The 16,928-nt window shown below is 61.6% G+C and overlaps 1 protein-coding gene across 10 annotated transcripts in view; it reads right to left on the bottom strand.

Annotated features, from left to right (window-relative positions):
- Positions 1 to 120: 120 nt before the first annotated feature.
- Positions 121 to 16,928, bottom strand: part of SH3GL1 (SH3 domain containing GRB2 like 1, endophilin A2) — a 32,251-nt gene continuing 15,443 nt past the window's right edge. The window contains exons 1-10 of one of the 10 annotated variants that reach the window (XM_073803416.1): positions 7,775 to 7,847; positions 5,766 to 5,834; positions 5,360 to 5,432; positions 4,384 to 4,527; positions 3,868 to 4,001; positions 3,555 to 3,713; positions 3,091 to 3,257; positions 2,293 to 2,417; positions 2,067 to 2,126; positions 121 to 1,671 (exon numbers count right to left, since the gene is read on the bottom strand). In XM_073803416.1, the coding sequence (XP_073659517.1) occupies positions 1,439 to 1,671; positions 2,067 to 2,126; positions 2,293 to 2,417; positions 3,091 to 3,257; positions 3,555 to 3,713; positions 3,868 to 4,001; positions 4,384 to 4,527; positions 5,360 to 5,432; positions 5,766 to 5,774 (1,104 nt within the window). In that variant the 5' untranslated portion in view covers positions 5,775 to 5,834; positions 7,775 to 7,847 and the 3' untranslated portion in view covers positions 121 to 1,438. Of the gene's footprint in view, positions 1,672 to 2,066; positions 2,127 to 2,292; positions 2,418 to 3,090; positions 3,258 to 3,554; positions 3,714 to 3,867; positions 4,085 to 4,383; positions 4,528 to 5,359; positions 5,433 to 5,765; positions 5,835 to 7,774; positions 7,875 to 16,928 lie in introns of those variants that run through there. The other 9 variants (XM_073803413.1, XM_073803412.1, XM_019947117.3 and 6 more) reach the window with 9 other exon arrangements.

The raw sequence follows: 16,928 nt of genomic DNA, 5'->3' as shown, positions 1-16,928 counted from the left end.
GGCAATTGGGCGGATGACAGCCGTCCCTCCCAGGCTCTCTGTGGGCTGGTGCTCATGTGGGCCCCACCCTGGCTGGAGACCCCTTCGAGAGGGCCCACCCTGCACCACAACTAGGCAAGAGACTGTAGAAAGAGACATTTAATACTTTTTTAAAAAAAATCAGGATTACATTTTGATCTGCCCTAGGCTGGGATGGCTGTCTCTCCTCCAGGTACTGGTGACCAGGGGCCTCTTGGAGGAGCAGGGAGGGCCTGGTGTCCTTGGGGGCTTTACCGGGTCACCAGAGGAGGGGAATGTGAACCAGGCCCGGGGTCCCCTGTTTAGCCAAGTTTTGGATTAGGCAAGAGGGGAAGTGGGTGCAGGGCTGGGGCCCTGCTGGTCTGGGCAGCTGCCTACCTTGGTCTGGAGGAGACGGCCTGGGCCACTGTCCAAAGAGGGTATGGTGGCTGGCTCACCAGGGTGGTGCCCGTGACTCCCCCAAGGGTCCCAGCAGCCAGGGGTCTGGGAACATTCACTTAACAAAGCCTTTGTGCTTGACCTTCCACATAGTGGAGGCTGGGCTCCCGTGGTCGCATGTATGTGTGTAGGCTGGGCTCCCGTGGTCGTGTGTGTGTGTGTGTGTGTGTACACGCACGTGCACGCTGGCAGCTTGTGCCAGAGATGCTCCATGTGCTTGGCTTGGGATGCGGTGGTGGGCACGGGTGTTTGGGGCTTGCTTAGTGCCCTGCAGGGGGGAGATGGCCTGTCTTTAGGGGCCCTGGCTCCTGAGAAGCCCAGGCTCGTCTTTCCCCAAGTCCCCAGCCAGAAGAAAGGGGTGAAACCCTTCCAGGAAGGTGGCATCTGTAGGCACTCAGGGGCCTAGGGAGCTCTGGAGGGGGCTGGTAGTGTCCGGGGGGAATTTAAAAGCAGGGTGGCGAGTCTCAAACAGGGGTCTCGCCCAGACCACCCCATCACACCGATGTTCAGTCCTATCCCGTTAAGGGCAGGTCTCCGGGCAGGGCTGGATGGAGGTGGGAGAGGATGCGTATGCGTGTGTGTGTGTGTGTGTGTGTGTGAGTGAGAGAGAGAAGAGAGGAGAGAGAGAAGGGGGGCCCACCTTGAGTTACCAGTCCCTGGAGGGGTGGGAGCAGTTAGTGTTTCTAAGAGCACCTTAGTGTGAGCCTCCTGGGGCGGGGCGGGCGGAGCTGGGGGGGCAGAGTTGTGAGCAGCAGGAAGGAGGAACACTGCCCAGCCCCCAAGACGGCCACGTGGAGTGGGGAAGGGAGCCCCCACCACCGGGGGTGAGCACTAGTGTAAACAGGGGCCCCGCTGCCCTGGGGCTGGATCAGGCCCAGAGTGGGCCGCCCCGCAGGCTGTGAGCACTGCCCAGCTGCGGGGGCCCGTGGAATGCAGAGATCTGGATGGAGGGGCGGCGGGCCGACACACCATGGAGACGCGGTCACTGGGGCAGCGGCACCAGCACCTCCACGTAGCTGAGGGGGAAGAAGCCAGACTGGCCGTGGAGCATGCCCTCATACCAGTTCTCGTCGATCTGATTGGTCAGCGTGATGATGTCGCCCTCATGGAAGCCCAGCTCCCCGTCGTTCTCAGGCTCAAAGTCGTACAGGGCCTTGCAGCTTGGCTGGTCCAGGGGCGCTGGGGGCGGGGGGAGGTCCAGGCTGTCACCTGCCCCTGTGGGGGCGCAGGGGGATGTCGCCTCCTCTCCCCTCCCCCCCACCCCTTTGTCCTGCCTACTCACTGCTCCTTGCTTTCCCCCAAGGAGAGCCGCTTTCTCCCCTGTGGCCCCCACTGCTATCAGGAGGAGCCAAGTGACAAGGGGAGGGAAAAGGGCTCTGTGAGTCGTCACCAAAACGCTCCTGGGAGGAGCTGGGGACACCCAGTGGCATCAGGGTGATAGTGACCAGAAGCACACAGCTCTCAGGGTACCACTTGGAACAGAGGGAAGCCCAGCTCCACTTCTACCAGAGAAGGGGTGGAGAAGGACCCTTGGGGCACAGATTAGCAGGCGGCATCATAAACCGAGGCAGGGGCACGGGGCAGGGCCTGGGCCCCTTGGGGACACTCACGCATGCTCCTGCTGCTGGGGGTCCGGGTGGGCTTGTCGGAAGATCGGAAAGATGACGAAGCTGCTTGCAGACAAAGAACAGAGGTGGGCTGAGAATGCTGGCGTGGGGCCTGGTGCCCATCCTTGGGGCTCCTTGTGCAGAGAACTGGCCCTGCGGTTGGATGGGTGGTGGGCTAGGGGCTCCCCCGAAGGGGCCTGGGGCAGAGTGGTGCCCTCTCCTCCATTACCTGTGATCTTGGGGGCCGTGGCACAGGGGAAGCCCCCGTTGGACTGCTCAGGCTCTCCGAGGTCCAAGGGCTCCCGGGGCTTGGGCTTATACTCCCGCTTGGGGCGCGAAGAGGCTTCGCGCATCCTGCATGTGGAAGGACGCCTGTGAGCGACTGCAGGGCACCTGTTGAGCCCTCGCGTGTCGAGGTCAGGGAACAACGCCTCCAACCCCAGCTATTTATGCTGCTGCCTTGGGACTCGGGATGCACGTGGGAGGTGGCGAGAGGGGGGCCCCCAGGCATATCTCCAAGGCTGCCTACAGGCCTGATCCTACTGCACCCAGAAGCCTCCTCGGCAGTGGCGGCTGGGGAGCTGGTGCCCAACAGATACCCACCCCTCACCAGGGAACCACCGCCCACCGGGGCTTCCCTTCTTAGGCCCTGGACACTGCTGACTGCAAGATGGCCCTTGGAGACAGGGAAAGAGAGGAAGGGGCTCCCCAGGGGCAGGGCTGGCCAAACCCTCTCCCCACAGGACATCCCAAGCCTCTCCTCTGGGGACCAGGATGAGCATGATGAGGTCCTGCTCCCTCCTGGGACCCCCGCCCCGACTCATGCAGCCTGGGATTCTTTCTGAAAAGGAAGTAACCCCGCTGCTCTGGAAGGAACGTGTCACAGTGGGGCTGGGTTGTCCAGGGGCGGGGGCGTCCCACGGGTCCCCCAGGGCTGCCCTGGCAGCCGCAGCACCCAGCCACCGGGCCTCCCAGCCAGCAGGGTGGGCCGGGGCTCCCGCGGGGAAGGCCAGGGGGCCAGGCCCACCTTCGCTTGAGCTTGTCAGCCAGCTCATCCAGGATCTGCACAGCCTGCCGGTGGTAGTCCAGTTGGGCATCCACCAGGGCGGAGAGCTGGCTCACCTGCTCGATCTGCAAGGGACCAGCCAGGGCTGAAGAGCTGCCCTCCTTCTGGCCCCCATCTCTGGCTGCCTCCTGCAGGAAGCCTTCCCAGATTGTTCCAGACGTGGGCCCAGCCCCCGCCTGACCCTTGAGCTGCAGCCAGAGGAGGGTGAAGGGCCTGAGGAGACCCCAAAGCCTCAGTGGGCCAGTGGCTTCCTGTGGGCCTCCTGTTCCCCCTTCCTTCCCTTCACACCCTGAACAGGCTGCCCACTGGCACTGGGAAGTGGGCACCGCCGCTGGGCTCGTGTCTCAGGGGCTCCCCCAGAGTGGTCCCCGGCAGACCGGTGTGGTGGGTGCACGCGGGGAGGGGCTCAGGGCCTACACACGTACGTCAGTCTCCAGGAGGTTGTGCATGCTGGTCTCGGCCACCTCCTTGGACTCCTCAAACTTCTCCATGGCCTGGCGCAGCTCCTCATCAGGGATCTTGCCCTGCCGCTTCTTCTTGTAGTCAAAGTCCAGGCGGCGGCCCTCCAGCTTCTTCAGGTGGTGCTGGGGGCCGGGACGAGGGTCACACCGCGTGCCTGGGACCTCGGGGAGGGCCACCTGATGCCCTGCAGCCCTTCCCGCTGGGAAACCCGGCCTGGGCTGTATGTGTGGGGGGAGGGGGTAGGAGCGAGGGTGGGCCTGGAGCGGCCCCGCATACCTGGATCTCCTTCAGGTCCTTGTCGCACAGGTTCTGGAGGGGATCGATGAAGTTCTGCTTCACCTCTATGTCCAGGGAGTCCTTCACCTCAGCCAGGCGCTTCATGGACTCCCCGGCATCCAGCAGGGCATCGCCTGGGGAGAGGATGGGGTGGCGGAGGAAGCCGTCACAGGAGGCCTTGGCCTGCGCGGCCGAGGCACACCCCACGGCCAAGGACCTGGACACCAAAACAGAGAACGAAACAAGGGACCCTTAAGTCTGACCAGGAACCACGGGGGCCGGTGGTGACAGGTGTTCACGAGCCGCCCTCCCACCTCTTGGAAGGCACCCAGGTCCACCGTGGGCCGGGAGGGTGGCTTTTGCATGGCCGTGATGCTGTAGGCAGCCCTCGTCCAGGGGACCAGCCACCCTGGAGAAGATCCTCAAGCTACGGGGAAGTGCCAGCCTGCTGGCAGCAGAGACTCTGGCCCCAAGCTCTCAGGCCCGCCCCCGCCTCCAGCCTCCCCAGGGCCTCACCGAAGTTGGACTCGCCGCCCAGCTCCTTCCCATGGCGGATCATGCACTCGCCCAGCAGGCCCTCCGACTGCGGGTAGCCAGGGTTCTTCACCTGCCCTCGGATCTTGGACACCGTGTTGAGCATCGTCAGCTTGGCCCGCGAGGCTAGAAGAGGGCGGGGCCGGGTGGGTGTGGTCTCTCAAGGAGCCACCAGACTGCCAGCTGCCCCCCTCTGCCCGGGTGCTTGTTTATTTTTGAAGTGCTCCCTCGGCCTGAGGAACCAGAGCGTGAGAAGAACCTCCTGAAGAGACGTCCCCCCGCTGCTCTGGTCCTCGTGCAGGAGTACTGGCAGTGGGCAGGAGAGGGGGCCAGCTCCTCGAGACCCCCAGAGAAGCGGGGTAGGCAGGTAGAGGTGTGGACAGGCACAGGTGCCCCAGTGCAGACCTCTACCGGGGGCGGGAGGTGAGGGGCGTGCCTGCACCTCTGCCAGCTCCAGTCTGTCCTCAGCGAAGGCCTCAGGTGGACACAGCTGCTTTTGCTGCCTGTCCTGCATCCTCTGCCTTTCACTACAGGAACCAACATTTGGATTTTTCTCCAGGAAAAGTCCCTGCCTCCCTCTCAGCCTCGGAGACCCCACCTCATGCTCCAAAGACAGGCTTGTGGCTGGGGCCTGGCACCTGATTCAAATTGGTCCAAAGAGTTGACTGGGGGGAAAAGATGCCCTTTTCTGCTGGGACCATTAGCTCTAAGGATAATTTAAGGCTAGGGTTGCCGTGAAAAGCGAGAGCTGACAGATAAAGCAGAAAGGAAACGCATGACCCTGAAGACATCCTTTGGATGCCTGGATCCAGCCATGCCTGAACCTGCCTAGCCCTGGGCATTTCAGTTCTGTGGGCCCACGCACTGCTTCTTCATGCTCCGGTAACCAGAAGATTCTGGACTGACAAGAGACCCGAGGAGCTGGGGGCAGACCCCTTGCAGCTGGCTGGTGCCCTACCTGGGTTGGGCTGCAGATACTCGATGGTTCTGGCCAACACTTCTGTCACGGCCTTGCTGGTAACATCCACCTTCTGTAAAGGGAGTCCACGTGTAGGGTTTTGAAACCATCAGGGCGTCTGAGGCCAAACCAGGAGCACCTGGACAGCCCTTGCCCTGGTCCCAGTTCCCCAACCGCCTCAGAGCCCACGCAAGAACTGCCCGCTGCTTCTGGGGGCCGCCTCGCCTCCCTGCCTCCTTGCTGTTGGCTGTGCTGTGCCCCCGCCACTGCCTGCTCTGGGCTAGGGGGAGGCCTGCGACGCGCCTAGACCCTTCCGGTAGGTCTCGCCTCCCCCCGGGTGCCAGGGCCGGGGCCTATGGGGGCTGGTAACACTGCCAGCGTTAGACAGGCATCCCTCTCCTGTTACCTTCTCCATCTCTTTGAAGTCATCGTCCAGCTTGGTCCCTTCAGCCCCTCCGACCTTCTCACTGACCAGCTGGGGAACGAAAGGAGGGAAGAGAGTGTGAGCCTCAGAGGAGGAGGGCGAGGGCTCAGGCATCCACGACGGCTTCCCAGGGATGCTGAACGTGGCAGCCAATGGCAAAACGGGGAGCCAAACGAGCTCCTGCTCCAAACCCACATACTCCTGCAAACCCAGGGCCGGGGGCTCCTCCGGCCGGAAGCCTACCCTGGCTGCGCCCACCCGGTCAGGCTGCGCTGGCAGCTCCGCAGCCCCCAAGAGGGTCCCCCACCCCTGCGGAGTTGTGCAGACTGTCCAGGCCCCCCTCACAGGGCCGCGGGGCCCACACCCGGACGGGGCTGCTGTGGTTCAGCGAGACGCCAAGGCTCACGGAAGCCCCTTTGCTCAGGGAACTGTGGCCTCCCTTTCCCACTGAACTCCTGCCTCTCTGCAAAGGACTCTCGGGGACCAAGGGTCTGCACGCGCCAGGGGCACCTCTGAGAGGCGAACAGGTCCTGAGGCCAAATGAACATGAGGACTGCCATGGGACAAGCGCCGAGTGGGAGGGAAGACCTGCCCCACACGGGCCAACTGTGGTGCCCAGAAGTCACTTCTTGCGTGCACGGGTGTGAACACACACAAACACACACACAATTTCCTGGTGGCCAGCAGCAGTCTTTGCCCACTTGTCAGGACCGCTCCCGGGGCTCCTGAAGGCACCCTAACCCTAACCCTAACCTGTGTGGTCTTGGGCCATCAGCTTCACTGGGCCTCAGTTTTCACCTCTGTAAAATGGGGTGACAGGTGTGCACTCACCAAGCTGTGGCCAGGCTGCCGTAGGCTGCTGTGTGCAAGTGTGTGCTCTGGGTTACTCCTGCGACACCCATGCTGCCCACACCGATGACTGCTGTTACTTTCCCCACGCATCTTGGTTCTCCAGGGGAACCACAGAACTGTAGGGCAGACCTAGCCTATAGGCCTTTATCCCTGCCTCTCCCCCCGGGGGTCAAGGGGAGTCTGGGGGGAGCTGCATGCCCCTGCAAGTCAGTGTTCTCATGGCAGCTGCACCCCGGGAGCCCAGGAGGGGATGGGGCACAGAAAGGAAGCAGGGCTGGCTCAGGGCCCCTCCACCATGCACCAGTATCTGGGGGACCTCCAAGGGCAGGCAGGGGCTGCCCTCCCATTTTTGACTTTATAAGGAAAGACCCTGGTCTCTCCTAGGTGTTTCTGGGGTGTTATACTTTATTTCATGGGGCAGTTTCACTTCTTTTGATTATGGTAAAACAGGACGTTCTCAAATTCAGTGGTTGCCAGAGGGAAATGAGTTAGGTGTCTGATGTGAGACAAGACACTTCTGGTGAACTGAAAGGGTAGCTGAAGTGCTGGGGCTCAAAAACCACACTTTCCGGGCCGAGGGCCTGCTCAGTACAGGGGACATGGGCGCCCCCAGGGAGCAGCCCCTGCTGGCGGGGACTACATCCTTTCTCTGAGGGGAGAGGGCACAGGCAGACCCCACAGCCTCTTCCAGGCCCTCCAGGAGTGTCACCTCCCCATCTTCCCTGGGAGCCCTCTGACAGCTCCCATGTGGGGCCTCCTTGCTCTGGCACCTGGGGGGCTGTGCTGGGAACATCTGGGTCCCTACCAGTCTCCTCGCCCTACCCCCACCTGGGAGCTCCAAGCTCCAGTCCCTCAGGCTGATTTGCCCCAGGTCCCTTCTCTCCAAGGCCCACAGTCCGGAACTGGCACAAGTGGATGAAAGGATGACAAAAGGCCAAAAGGGAAAAGTGGGAAAAAGCAAGCCACATGCCAACCACAGCAAGAGCATCAGCAAAGGGAGGCTGTGCTGAGTGCTGGGCTGTGCTCCAGAGGAGGGGCCTGGGGAGCCCCCAGGAGGAGGCCGGAGGGCGGGGAGTGCCCCATCTGTGTGGGAGGCCAGGACTCTGCCGCTCAGTCCTGCTCGGGGACCCCGCACACACCTTTTCGGGGCCGGCAAGAGCAGCAGCACCGCCATGGAAGTAACACCTTCACGTGTAGCGTCTGCATCCAGCACTCCCCACAACTGACGGTGTTCCCCGGCTGCGGGAGAGGAAACTGAGGCGCAGCCCTGGCAGGGGCCCCGCGGGCTGAAGCCCACTCTTCTCTCTGCAGCTGCCGCCCCCCCACCCCCCACTCCGGCCCGCAGTGCAGAGGGGCTGGCCCCGTCAGCCAAGGCACCCCCCCCGGGGTGGGGGAGGCAGCAGAGGGGGTGGGTGAGCGCTGCCCACTCTCCGGCAGGGCCGTGACCACGGCGGTGTGGAAATCATGGCCTCCTGGGCCTGCCCAGCTGGGTGGGAGCCTGAGTCACCAGCAGTGGGCCCACACTGGCTGCCACTGTGAAACCCATATGGGTGCCTCCCTGGGGGAACGTGGGGCCCAGGCCAAGCCACGGCCCCAGCCACCCCCGCCAGGTGACAGCCAGGGCTGAGGGGTCGCTGTGGAGAGGCTGCGCTCGGCCAAAGCTGGCAGCGGCCTTCGGAGATGAACTCGCTGTTGCCCGTCACACGGGCCTCTCAGATCTCAGCCTGGCTCCCCACCTGCACGCCTGGCTTCACTTCCGCCCTGGCAGGGCGCTCAGGGACCGTGAGTCCCATGAAGGCCCAGAACAGGGTCCTTTCTGAGGAGGCCGGGCAGCTGTCTGGAAAAAAGGTCCACGAGTGGTTCTGAGACCAGCCACCAGGTGGGACTGCTGAGTGACTGCTGCTCTGTGACCCTCTGAGCGCGGGCCTTCCTGTGTCTGTCCGTACCCTGTGATGGCGGCTCTATCGAGGTATTGCTGGCCTGCGCACGACCCACCAGGGACTGCACACCTCTGCCCCGCAGGAGGCTCCCTCTGCAGCCTGTCCCTCTGGCGGTACCTCTCCGGGAAACTGCATGAGCCAACCCCCCACCGTATGTTTGGTCTGACCTATGTTACTGCCCTTATATTATTTCTAACCTCTGAGAGGAGCGTGCCCTGCTTGCAATTCAGCCTGCAGGCGCCTCCAGGGCTCCAGCTCCAGGTCCCCCTCAGTTCAAACTGCAGCTTAGACTGCAGAGGTGGTTACTACCAGCCAGAAAGTGGAAGGACCCCAACCTGTTCGCTTCCCCGTGTGCTGACCCATTCGGACTGCTCCGCCAGCGACGGCCCCAGCCCAGCTCCCACCTGGACTCTGAATGGTCAGATTTACGACGACACGACCCCCAAGTGACTGCGACAGGCAGAGGGCACCCACTTCAGGCTCTCACACAGAGAAGCAGTGGAGCCGTGTGGTCTGAGGACACCTGCCCCAGGCACCTGGAAACTGAGCGAACTTGGAACGGAGATGGGGCTTCATCCCTGAGCACCTACACGACCTCCACCCATGCAAGGCACCCGTGGGCACTCATAATAAAGACCACTCGGAGAAGGGGCTGTTCTCTCAAGGACTGGCGTTCTTCAGCCTTCTAGCCTTGGCCATGTTTGGAGAGGAGCGAGGAATCTGACACGCGGGAGAGAAACAAAGAACGCGCAGTGGAACAATCTGAAAACACAAGACATTGTATGCCAAGAGCCGGCAGGACAGCCGCTCCAGGAGTCGAGCAGAGAACAGGAAGGCAGGAGAACCTTCTTTCCCCCAGGGAGGGACGTGGGGACGAACGGCTGCCCCAGACCAGGCAGGCACGCTGCAGTGGCCCCTCAGGGGCAGCGGAAGCTCGAATCCTGCACCAACGGGAGGCCTTGTAATTGAGTCATCTCAGCGGGGAAACCTGATCAATATGATATGGAAAATAAACAGCCGATCTGCAGGCTCGGTGACCGGGGCAGACGATCCACTTTGACGAATTAAGAGCTTAAGTAAAAAGAGCAGCAGGAGGAGGCTGGCACAGAGGAGCCGGGAGAGAGAAGAGCAGGGCTGCTCAGGGCCTCGCAACGCAGGATGGATGCTCTGCACGTCCTGCTCAGCACCCTCGCGCCTCGTCCAGCCGATATGCTCTGTGGGGCCGCTTGCCACGCTCCAGGTTAACAGCGGAGGTCCCCATCCTCTCCCAACTCCCCCAACTCCCCTTCTGCCCTCCGCCTGGCTAACTTCTCCCTGCCCCCACCCCGTGCTACAACAGAGCAGCCCCCGCCTCTCCCTCCCTCCTCATCAGTGAGGAGCCCAGCGCCAGGCGGAGGGGGCACGCGTTGGGGGCAGCTGCTCTCGGGCACTGGCTGGAGAGTTGGACTAAAAGGCATGGAAGGACTTCCCTGGTGGTGCACAGGAGTTAAGAACCCGCCTGCCAACGCAGGGGACACAGGTTTGAGCCCTGGTCTGGGAAGATCTCACATGCCACGGAGCAACTAAGCCCGTGCACCACAACTACTGAGCCTGCGCTCTAGAGCCCGCGAGCCACAACTACTGAGCCCACGTGCCACAACTACTGAGGCCACGTGCCTAGAGCCCACGCTCTGCAACAAGAGAAGCCACCACAATGAGAAGCCCGTGCACCACAACGAAGGGTAGCCCCCGCTCGCCGCAACTAGAGAAAGCCTGCACGCAGCAATGAAGACCCAACGCAGCCAAAAATAAACAAATAAATAAATTTATAAAAATAAAATTTAAAAAAGAAAAGAAAAAGCGATGGGGGTGAAAGAGCCTTGGGGTCCAGGCCCAGCCGCCCTGCTATGCGGTCCCGTTCCGGCCATCCTCGGGTCTGGGCCAGTGAATGCCCTGTGGCTGAGGCGCTGTGACCCAAGGTTGTCAGGTGTGAGCACTTCCGGCTCCAGTTAGCGACCACCGTCGGGAGGGGGTGGGCAGGCCCGCTACCCGCTGCCAGGGCAGAGGCTGTGCTGGCTTTGAGGAGCGCCCCTCTGGCGAGGGAGATAAGAACAACAGAGACACAGTGATAAGAGCTGCAAGGGAGGTTTAAACACGCCAAACATGCTCCTGGCTGGGTGAGCTGCGGGGGCCAGTGCTGTCCAAGCTGGACCTCAAAGGGCAGGGTTCCAGCAGGCAGAGCCTGGCCAGGCAGGCACATGGTGTTCTGGGTGAGACCCAGGCTCAGGGGCACAGGGGCTGCCATTCCTGATCCTCCACGTGCCAGGCACTGTGCGGGCGCTTTGCATACATCCTGCCATTGATTGTCACCCCTCTGCAATGACAATGCAGGGACCTGCACACCCATTCTACAGATGAGGAAACCCCCGGGGTAAGAGGTGGAACAGCAAGGCTGCGAGCTGAAAGTGGAGAAGCTGGGAGCTGCGCCCAGAGCTGTTGGACTGGTCGGTCCGTCCCTCACTGCTCCCCGCAATGCAGGATCTGCCAAAAGGGCACGGGGCCTCCGAGGCTGTGGGGAGGAGGCAGACTGCCTGTGTGCAGAATGCCCAAACGTGGGAGGTCCCGGGAGGCAACTGCAATGACTCCTGGGCAGGGCTAAGAAATTCCTGAACGGGGAGGACGGCACAGGGACGGGAGGGAGCGACACAGGGATGGACTCATTCACCTCTACATCCCTTCCAATTGCTACTCCCCTTCCTGCTGGCCTCCCAACACTTGGGAGCCGCTTGCCAAACACCTCAGAGCAGCCCCTTCTAGTTTCCTTTATGGTCTTCTGTCTCATGACTTGGAGAGCCCACGACACGGGCAGAGCCCAGGATGGCCTGCTACCCGGCCGACACACGAAGCCGCTGGCTTTCTCGAGTCTCCTTTCTCTGCTTGGGCCCTGGGCCCCTGACTCAGAGCTGCTGGCAGACACACCAGAGGGTGCACTCTTTGGCTAACTGACGCCCTTTCTGGAAAGGCGAGCCAAGGGTGCTTCTGGGGAGGTAACGTGCACGGTGCACTGCCACGCTGAAGCCTCCTGTCCGTCCCTGCCCAGAAACCTCCAGTGGCCCCCGTGTCGGGATGATTTCCAGAGCCTGGGCCCTTGTGAGTACGACATGCTTGCCGACGGGGGCGGCACTTGGACTCCAGGCAGCTTGGATCCCACGTGGCTCTGAGAGTAAAGGCCACAAGGTGTGGGGCCGGGCCACCGCCCTAAGGGATGAGGGAGAGGTGCCACTGAAGCAGAGGCCACAGAAACACTATTCATACCCAACTCCTCAGCCCAAGGAGGCGGGCCAGCAGGAAGCCTGAGGGCTCTGGCAGCAGGAGAGCTTTCATCTGTGGCGGGTCTTTAGTAAATATCTGTGAGCTGATGGAGAATAAGTCACCACCCGCTTTGTCAAGCTCCGCAGAGGGAAGTGTCCTGACAAGTCAGAACTTCCTTCAGCATACCCGGAATTCTGGAATTTTCCCGGTTTGCTGGTACCCTTCATGCCTCCGGGCACACACTTCCTCTCCTCCTAGGGATCAAAGCTACGTGGTTTTAAAAAGCAGCTCTGTGAACGGGAGCAGTGGAAATAATCAAGCAGGAAAAGGCTTCTGAAGTTACTTCTCCCGTGAAAACCCCCAGTTGGGCACCACGACCACCAGGTCTGGCCCCAAGGGGCAGACACAGACCCACAGACGCCCCTCCACACAGCAGTGTGTCGGGGTGTATCTGGAACCCAGTTCTGGCAGCACAAAAACAGCGGCTTTGAAGCCCAAGGTGTTCTCTCAGCAGGAGGGACGGCACCTCTGGCCTGAGGCCAGCAGCTGAGATACTGGCTCAGAAGCAGAACCCCTCAGGTCCCCGAGGCTGCAGGCACAAGCCAGCTGCAGGGTCCCCCAGGTGGTGGCGGGGGAAGCGTTTGGCTGTCTCTGTGGAGAGGAGACTGGCCAGGGGGCCTGGTCTGAGCTAGCCTCTTGCAGTCTGAACCCCCCTGGTTCTCTGCCCCCGCCCCGTGGTGCCCCTCCCGCCTCCCTGCCCAAACCTTCCCAGGGCTGGCTTGGTGGGCAGCAAGCTGAACGCCATGTGAGTCCCAGTGGCTGCTCCCCTGCGTGCCACATGCTGCTAAGATGAGGGGGGGAAACCGTTACATGAGAAAAATCCCCTCAAAGTCACGTCCGGCTTAATCTGAGAGTCTGGTCTGGACACGGCACGGGCAGTGGGAGCAAAGCAGGAACCCGTCGTCGGAAAGAATGGACTAGGGAAGGCAGCAATGGCACGTGGGGACAGTCGCTCAGTGACTGTCAAGGCAGTGACGAGCTGGGGGACGGCGGTCCCGAGATGGATTGAGGTGTAGCCTCAGCATCGTCTCAAAGCCCCGACCTCTGCATCTGCAGGCTTTGTGGGTCCTGGTACCAGCAGCCAGAGGTTCACCCAGGGCAGACACCCAGAGAGCTGCCCCTTCAGCCCCAGGCTGATGACCAAGTTGCCAGACCTCCCACTGCTGTGACACTGCTTTCCCGATGGGGCCTCAAACTGGCTTTAAGCACCCCGGATCCGTCACCAGGGCCCCTGTGTGTAAACCAGGCCTGCCCTGCCCTGGCTCAGACTCTCCTCACTTTTCCCCAGGACCCCTCGGCCTTGCTGGGCCTCCTGCCCACGGCAGCCCCCGAGAGCTGGGTCCAGAACCCTCTGTGTGTCAGGGTCTGTGCCCTCTCCAGCTCCTGCAATCCTGGGACTGCTCCCCTCCTCCTGCAGGGGCTGGAGGCTGAGGCCTGGCCTGACCCCCCGTTAGCTTCCCACGCGCCCGTGCTCATCTCCGAGCGCAGGGACCCCGTGTGTCTTGCTTTCCGCCATCACCCAGCCCAGTGCATCTGACCAAGCACTCAGGCCCCTTACTTTTGGGGGGTCCTCTCCTGGCCTCGCAGAGGAGTGGCAGCTCAGAAGGACCCAAAGTTGGAGGAGGAGTGAGGGGCTGGGCAGACACGGGTGGCTGTGCGGTGCCTTTCCTGTTGCCTCAGCCCTGTTTGAGGAAAATGCCTCCCTCACCCCGAGGTGACCCAGCCGTCCTTGGAGATGGGGTGACAAAGAACTCACTCCCTGCCTGGCCCGACCTCCATGTGGAGCTCAGCTGAGTGTCGGCCACAAGGGCCCAGGCTGGCCAGTGTTTCCCCTCGCAGCCTGTCTGGCCAGAAGCCACAGGCCTGAGTGCCCTCCCGGTGCGCTGTGGAGGGGTGGGCACTTCCTCTGGGGACCAACCCCCCGGCCCAGAGCGTTAGCCCGGGCTCGACTCTAATGATGGTTGGTCCTGGGATTCCCATTAAAATGCCGAGTTCCTCCACAAGAAAGCAGAAGCACTTAACAAGAAGTGTTCCCTGCTTCCATTCATGGTTAACCAGTTCCCCAGGTCATCTGGCAGAGTCTGGGGGAGGAAGTGAGCCCTGCTGGGTGCTGGGACAGGTGTGGAAAGCAGGCTTCAAATTGAAGCACTTCTGGCTTGTGGGAGGAGGTAGGACTGCTGGAGGGGAGAAGGGACCGCAGAATGTGCATCTTTTAATGTTTCTATGAAACGCAGCAGAGACTGCATTGTTCCTTGGACCCGCGGCCTTGCCAGCCCTTCTGTCAACCTTGAGGAAGGGATGGAGCCCCAAAAGGAAGAGATAGAGCCATTGGGGACCTCCAGCACCCATCTGGCCCAGCTGCAGCCTCTGGGCAGTTATCTCCACCTTATAAATGGAGCAACTAACACCCCAGGAGGCGACCCGCCTTTCCCAGGGCCAGGCAGTGTAGTGTAGTGTAGTGTGTGTGTGAGACCAAGCCATACAGGAGGGGTAACTGGGTGCCCAAAGTCTTAAACCACCTTGCTCTGGAGGCTGCCCTGCATCTCCCTGCGTTGCTTCCTCATTTTCAAAGACTGGCCAGGGCAGTCAGGGTGCTGTGGAGACAAGGCCCAGCCCTCAGGATCCGGCCGCAAATCCCACCCCTCCCGCTTGGCTGGGGAAGCGTCCCAGCAAGTGTGAGGCCACATCGCAGCCCCTGGGAGCAGGCGGTCAAGAGGACCACAGCTGTTCCTGGACAGTGACAGTGGGGGACAACCACCCAGGATGACACCCTACACCACACCAAGTGCACGAGCCTGGAGGCGGAAGGCGTGCGTTGGAGGGCCGACTCTGCCCTGAGCCTTCTGGAACTCCAGTCTCTCACACGATACCCACCACTCCAGGGTGGCATGAGGCCACAGCCCCTGGAATAGCACAGAGCTTTCTATGAATACCAGTGGCACCCCGGACCGGGAGCTGCTCAGGGAGGAGGACACCAGTCACACACAGACCCCTGCGCAGGACATGATGCAGCTCATGTGGGGGAGAAGCAGACGGGCCCTGCCCCAAATGTTATCGGGGGAGGTGAGGGCCAAAGCCTCAGGGCCTGGCTGAGGAATCTGGGCGGCAGACTGGGGTGTGGGCTCAGGACTTTGCCTCCTCCAGGACACAGGGAGGGAACAAGCCCGCTGAACAGGGGCTCTCAGGGGGGCCTGATCCCAGCCGGCACCCCAGGCTGTGCCGAGGGTTTTTACCCAACGACCGAGAGGCCAGCAATTGCTTGAGGCTCATCTCTTAGGAACAAATCTCATCTGGAACTCTTGCCAGAGCTGAGAAGCCTGGGTATAAACCGGCCTCATGCATTTTAATTTCTCATCTCGGGGACAAGGCAGGAAGGCTGCATGTCACACAACCAGGAAAATCAATTTCAGATGAAAACTCATAAAAAGAAACACCCAATCCACAAACAAATGAGGTAATAAATTCCCGAGTCCTGCCGCGCCCGCTCCGCACCACTGACCGCGTGCTGTGCCGGGCTGTGCGGTTGGGGAGCTACCGCCCGCAAATCCCCTCTCAGGGCAGCACAGCAAACTTCTGTCCCCACAGGAGAGTAAATGAGGTGTCCTGCAAACTCACCTTTTGTCAATGGCAGAGCTGACGCAAGAGCAGCCCTTCAGGAAGAGACAGGAAACGGGACTTGGAAACCCTGCGAGGCGCACAGCTGTGCGGCCTCCAGAAAGCACCGGAACAGACCCTGTATCCAACACCATCACCACAGCCTACTACATAAGAGGCTGTAGGCACCAGGTCACGAGTCTCACGGAGGGCCACGTGTACCCCAACAGCACCAAGCTAAGGTGACAGAACGATCTAAAAGCCCAGGGCCCCGACCTCCTTAGAACACAGATGCTATCCCCCCATCTCTGCGACCACTTCCATTCTGAGACACTTAACTAATGTGAAGCCACCTCTTCGAGGAAGCCCTCCTGATTCTCCATCACCCGCCTCCTTACCCAGGTGGGAGTGACCTGGCCACTGGCCACCTCTCCCAGCACACTAATGGCACCTCCTCCATTGAGGCCAGAACCCCCGCCCCCTCTGGACCTCACCTTGGACCAGGCTCCACAAAGGCACCCACCTCACCCCACGTCAGAGCCTCTGCCCTGCTGTCCCTTCTGCCCCAGACTTTCCCGTGGTTGGGTCCTGTCCATCTGGTTCCCCGCTCCCCCGACCCACCCGTCACTCATCCTTCTCTCAAGCCCCTCTTTTTTGTTTACAGCCCTCCTCCCACTGGACTGTGAACTCCAAGTGAGTGACCCCAGCACTGCTGTACCTGCACTCGGAACGGTGTCTGAGACTAGGAAGTGCTTAGTCGATACTTAGCGCCCCATGGGAGGAAGGAACGACCTCACAGGGGTCTGACCTCATGGCGCCATTCCATAGTGGCTAAGCACTGGGAGGGCTGCGGACCCAGGAGCCGGCCGGATGACAGCACCCCCTACCCCTGAATCCCCAACTTTCCTTTGCGTCGCTTATGGGAAGTTCAAGTTAGGCGGCACTCTGCCTGGGGGCTGCCAGTCTAATTCCCCACTCTCCACCCAGGGTCTGCCCACAGCTGGCCCCCTCACCAGAAGGTGAAGGGAAAGTTTGCAAAGGAACAAAATCTGAGCAAGCTGGGCCCAGGCTGGCCTGCATCCAGAGGACCGCGCTCCCTGTGAAAGGCACGTGCCTGCAGTTTGGGAGGACAGGACACGGGAAAGGAAGGCTGACAAGCAAGCAGGCTCTGAAGGCCAGAGGGAAATGGCCCCCAAATGGGCCGGGCTGGAGCCGTAGGGGCCGCACATCTAGGTTCTCCAAGGATCATCGGGGGCGGCCTCTCGGGGAGGGCAGAGCTCGGCCTGGGCGCTCCTCCGAGAGAGCTCCAGGAAGAAGCTCTGAGTGGGCGCTGAGGAACATACCCTCACCTGGCTCCACGGCTCGCCTGTCACTCCAGGGCGGCGACACCAGGTGACTCAGGGCCACT

This window comes from Tursiops truncatus, chromosome 3 (genome assembly GCF_011762595.2).
Source record: "Tursiops truncatus isolate mTurTru1 chromosome 3, mTurTru1.mat.Y, whole genome shotgun sequence".
Lineage (NCBI taxonomy): Eukaryota > Metazoa > Chordata > Mammalia > Artiodactyla > Delphinidae > Tursiops > Tursiops truncatus.
This window is presented reverse-complemented; position numbering and strand designations above follow the sequence as displayed.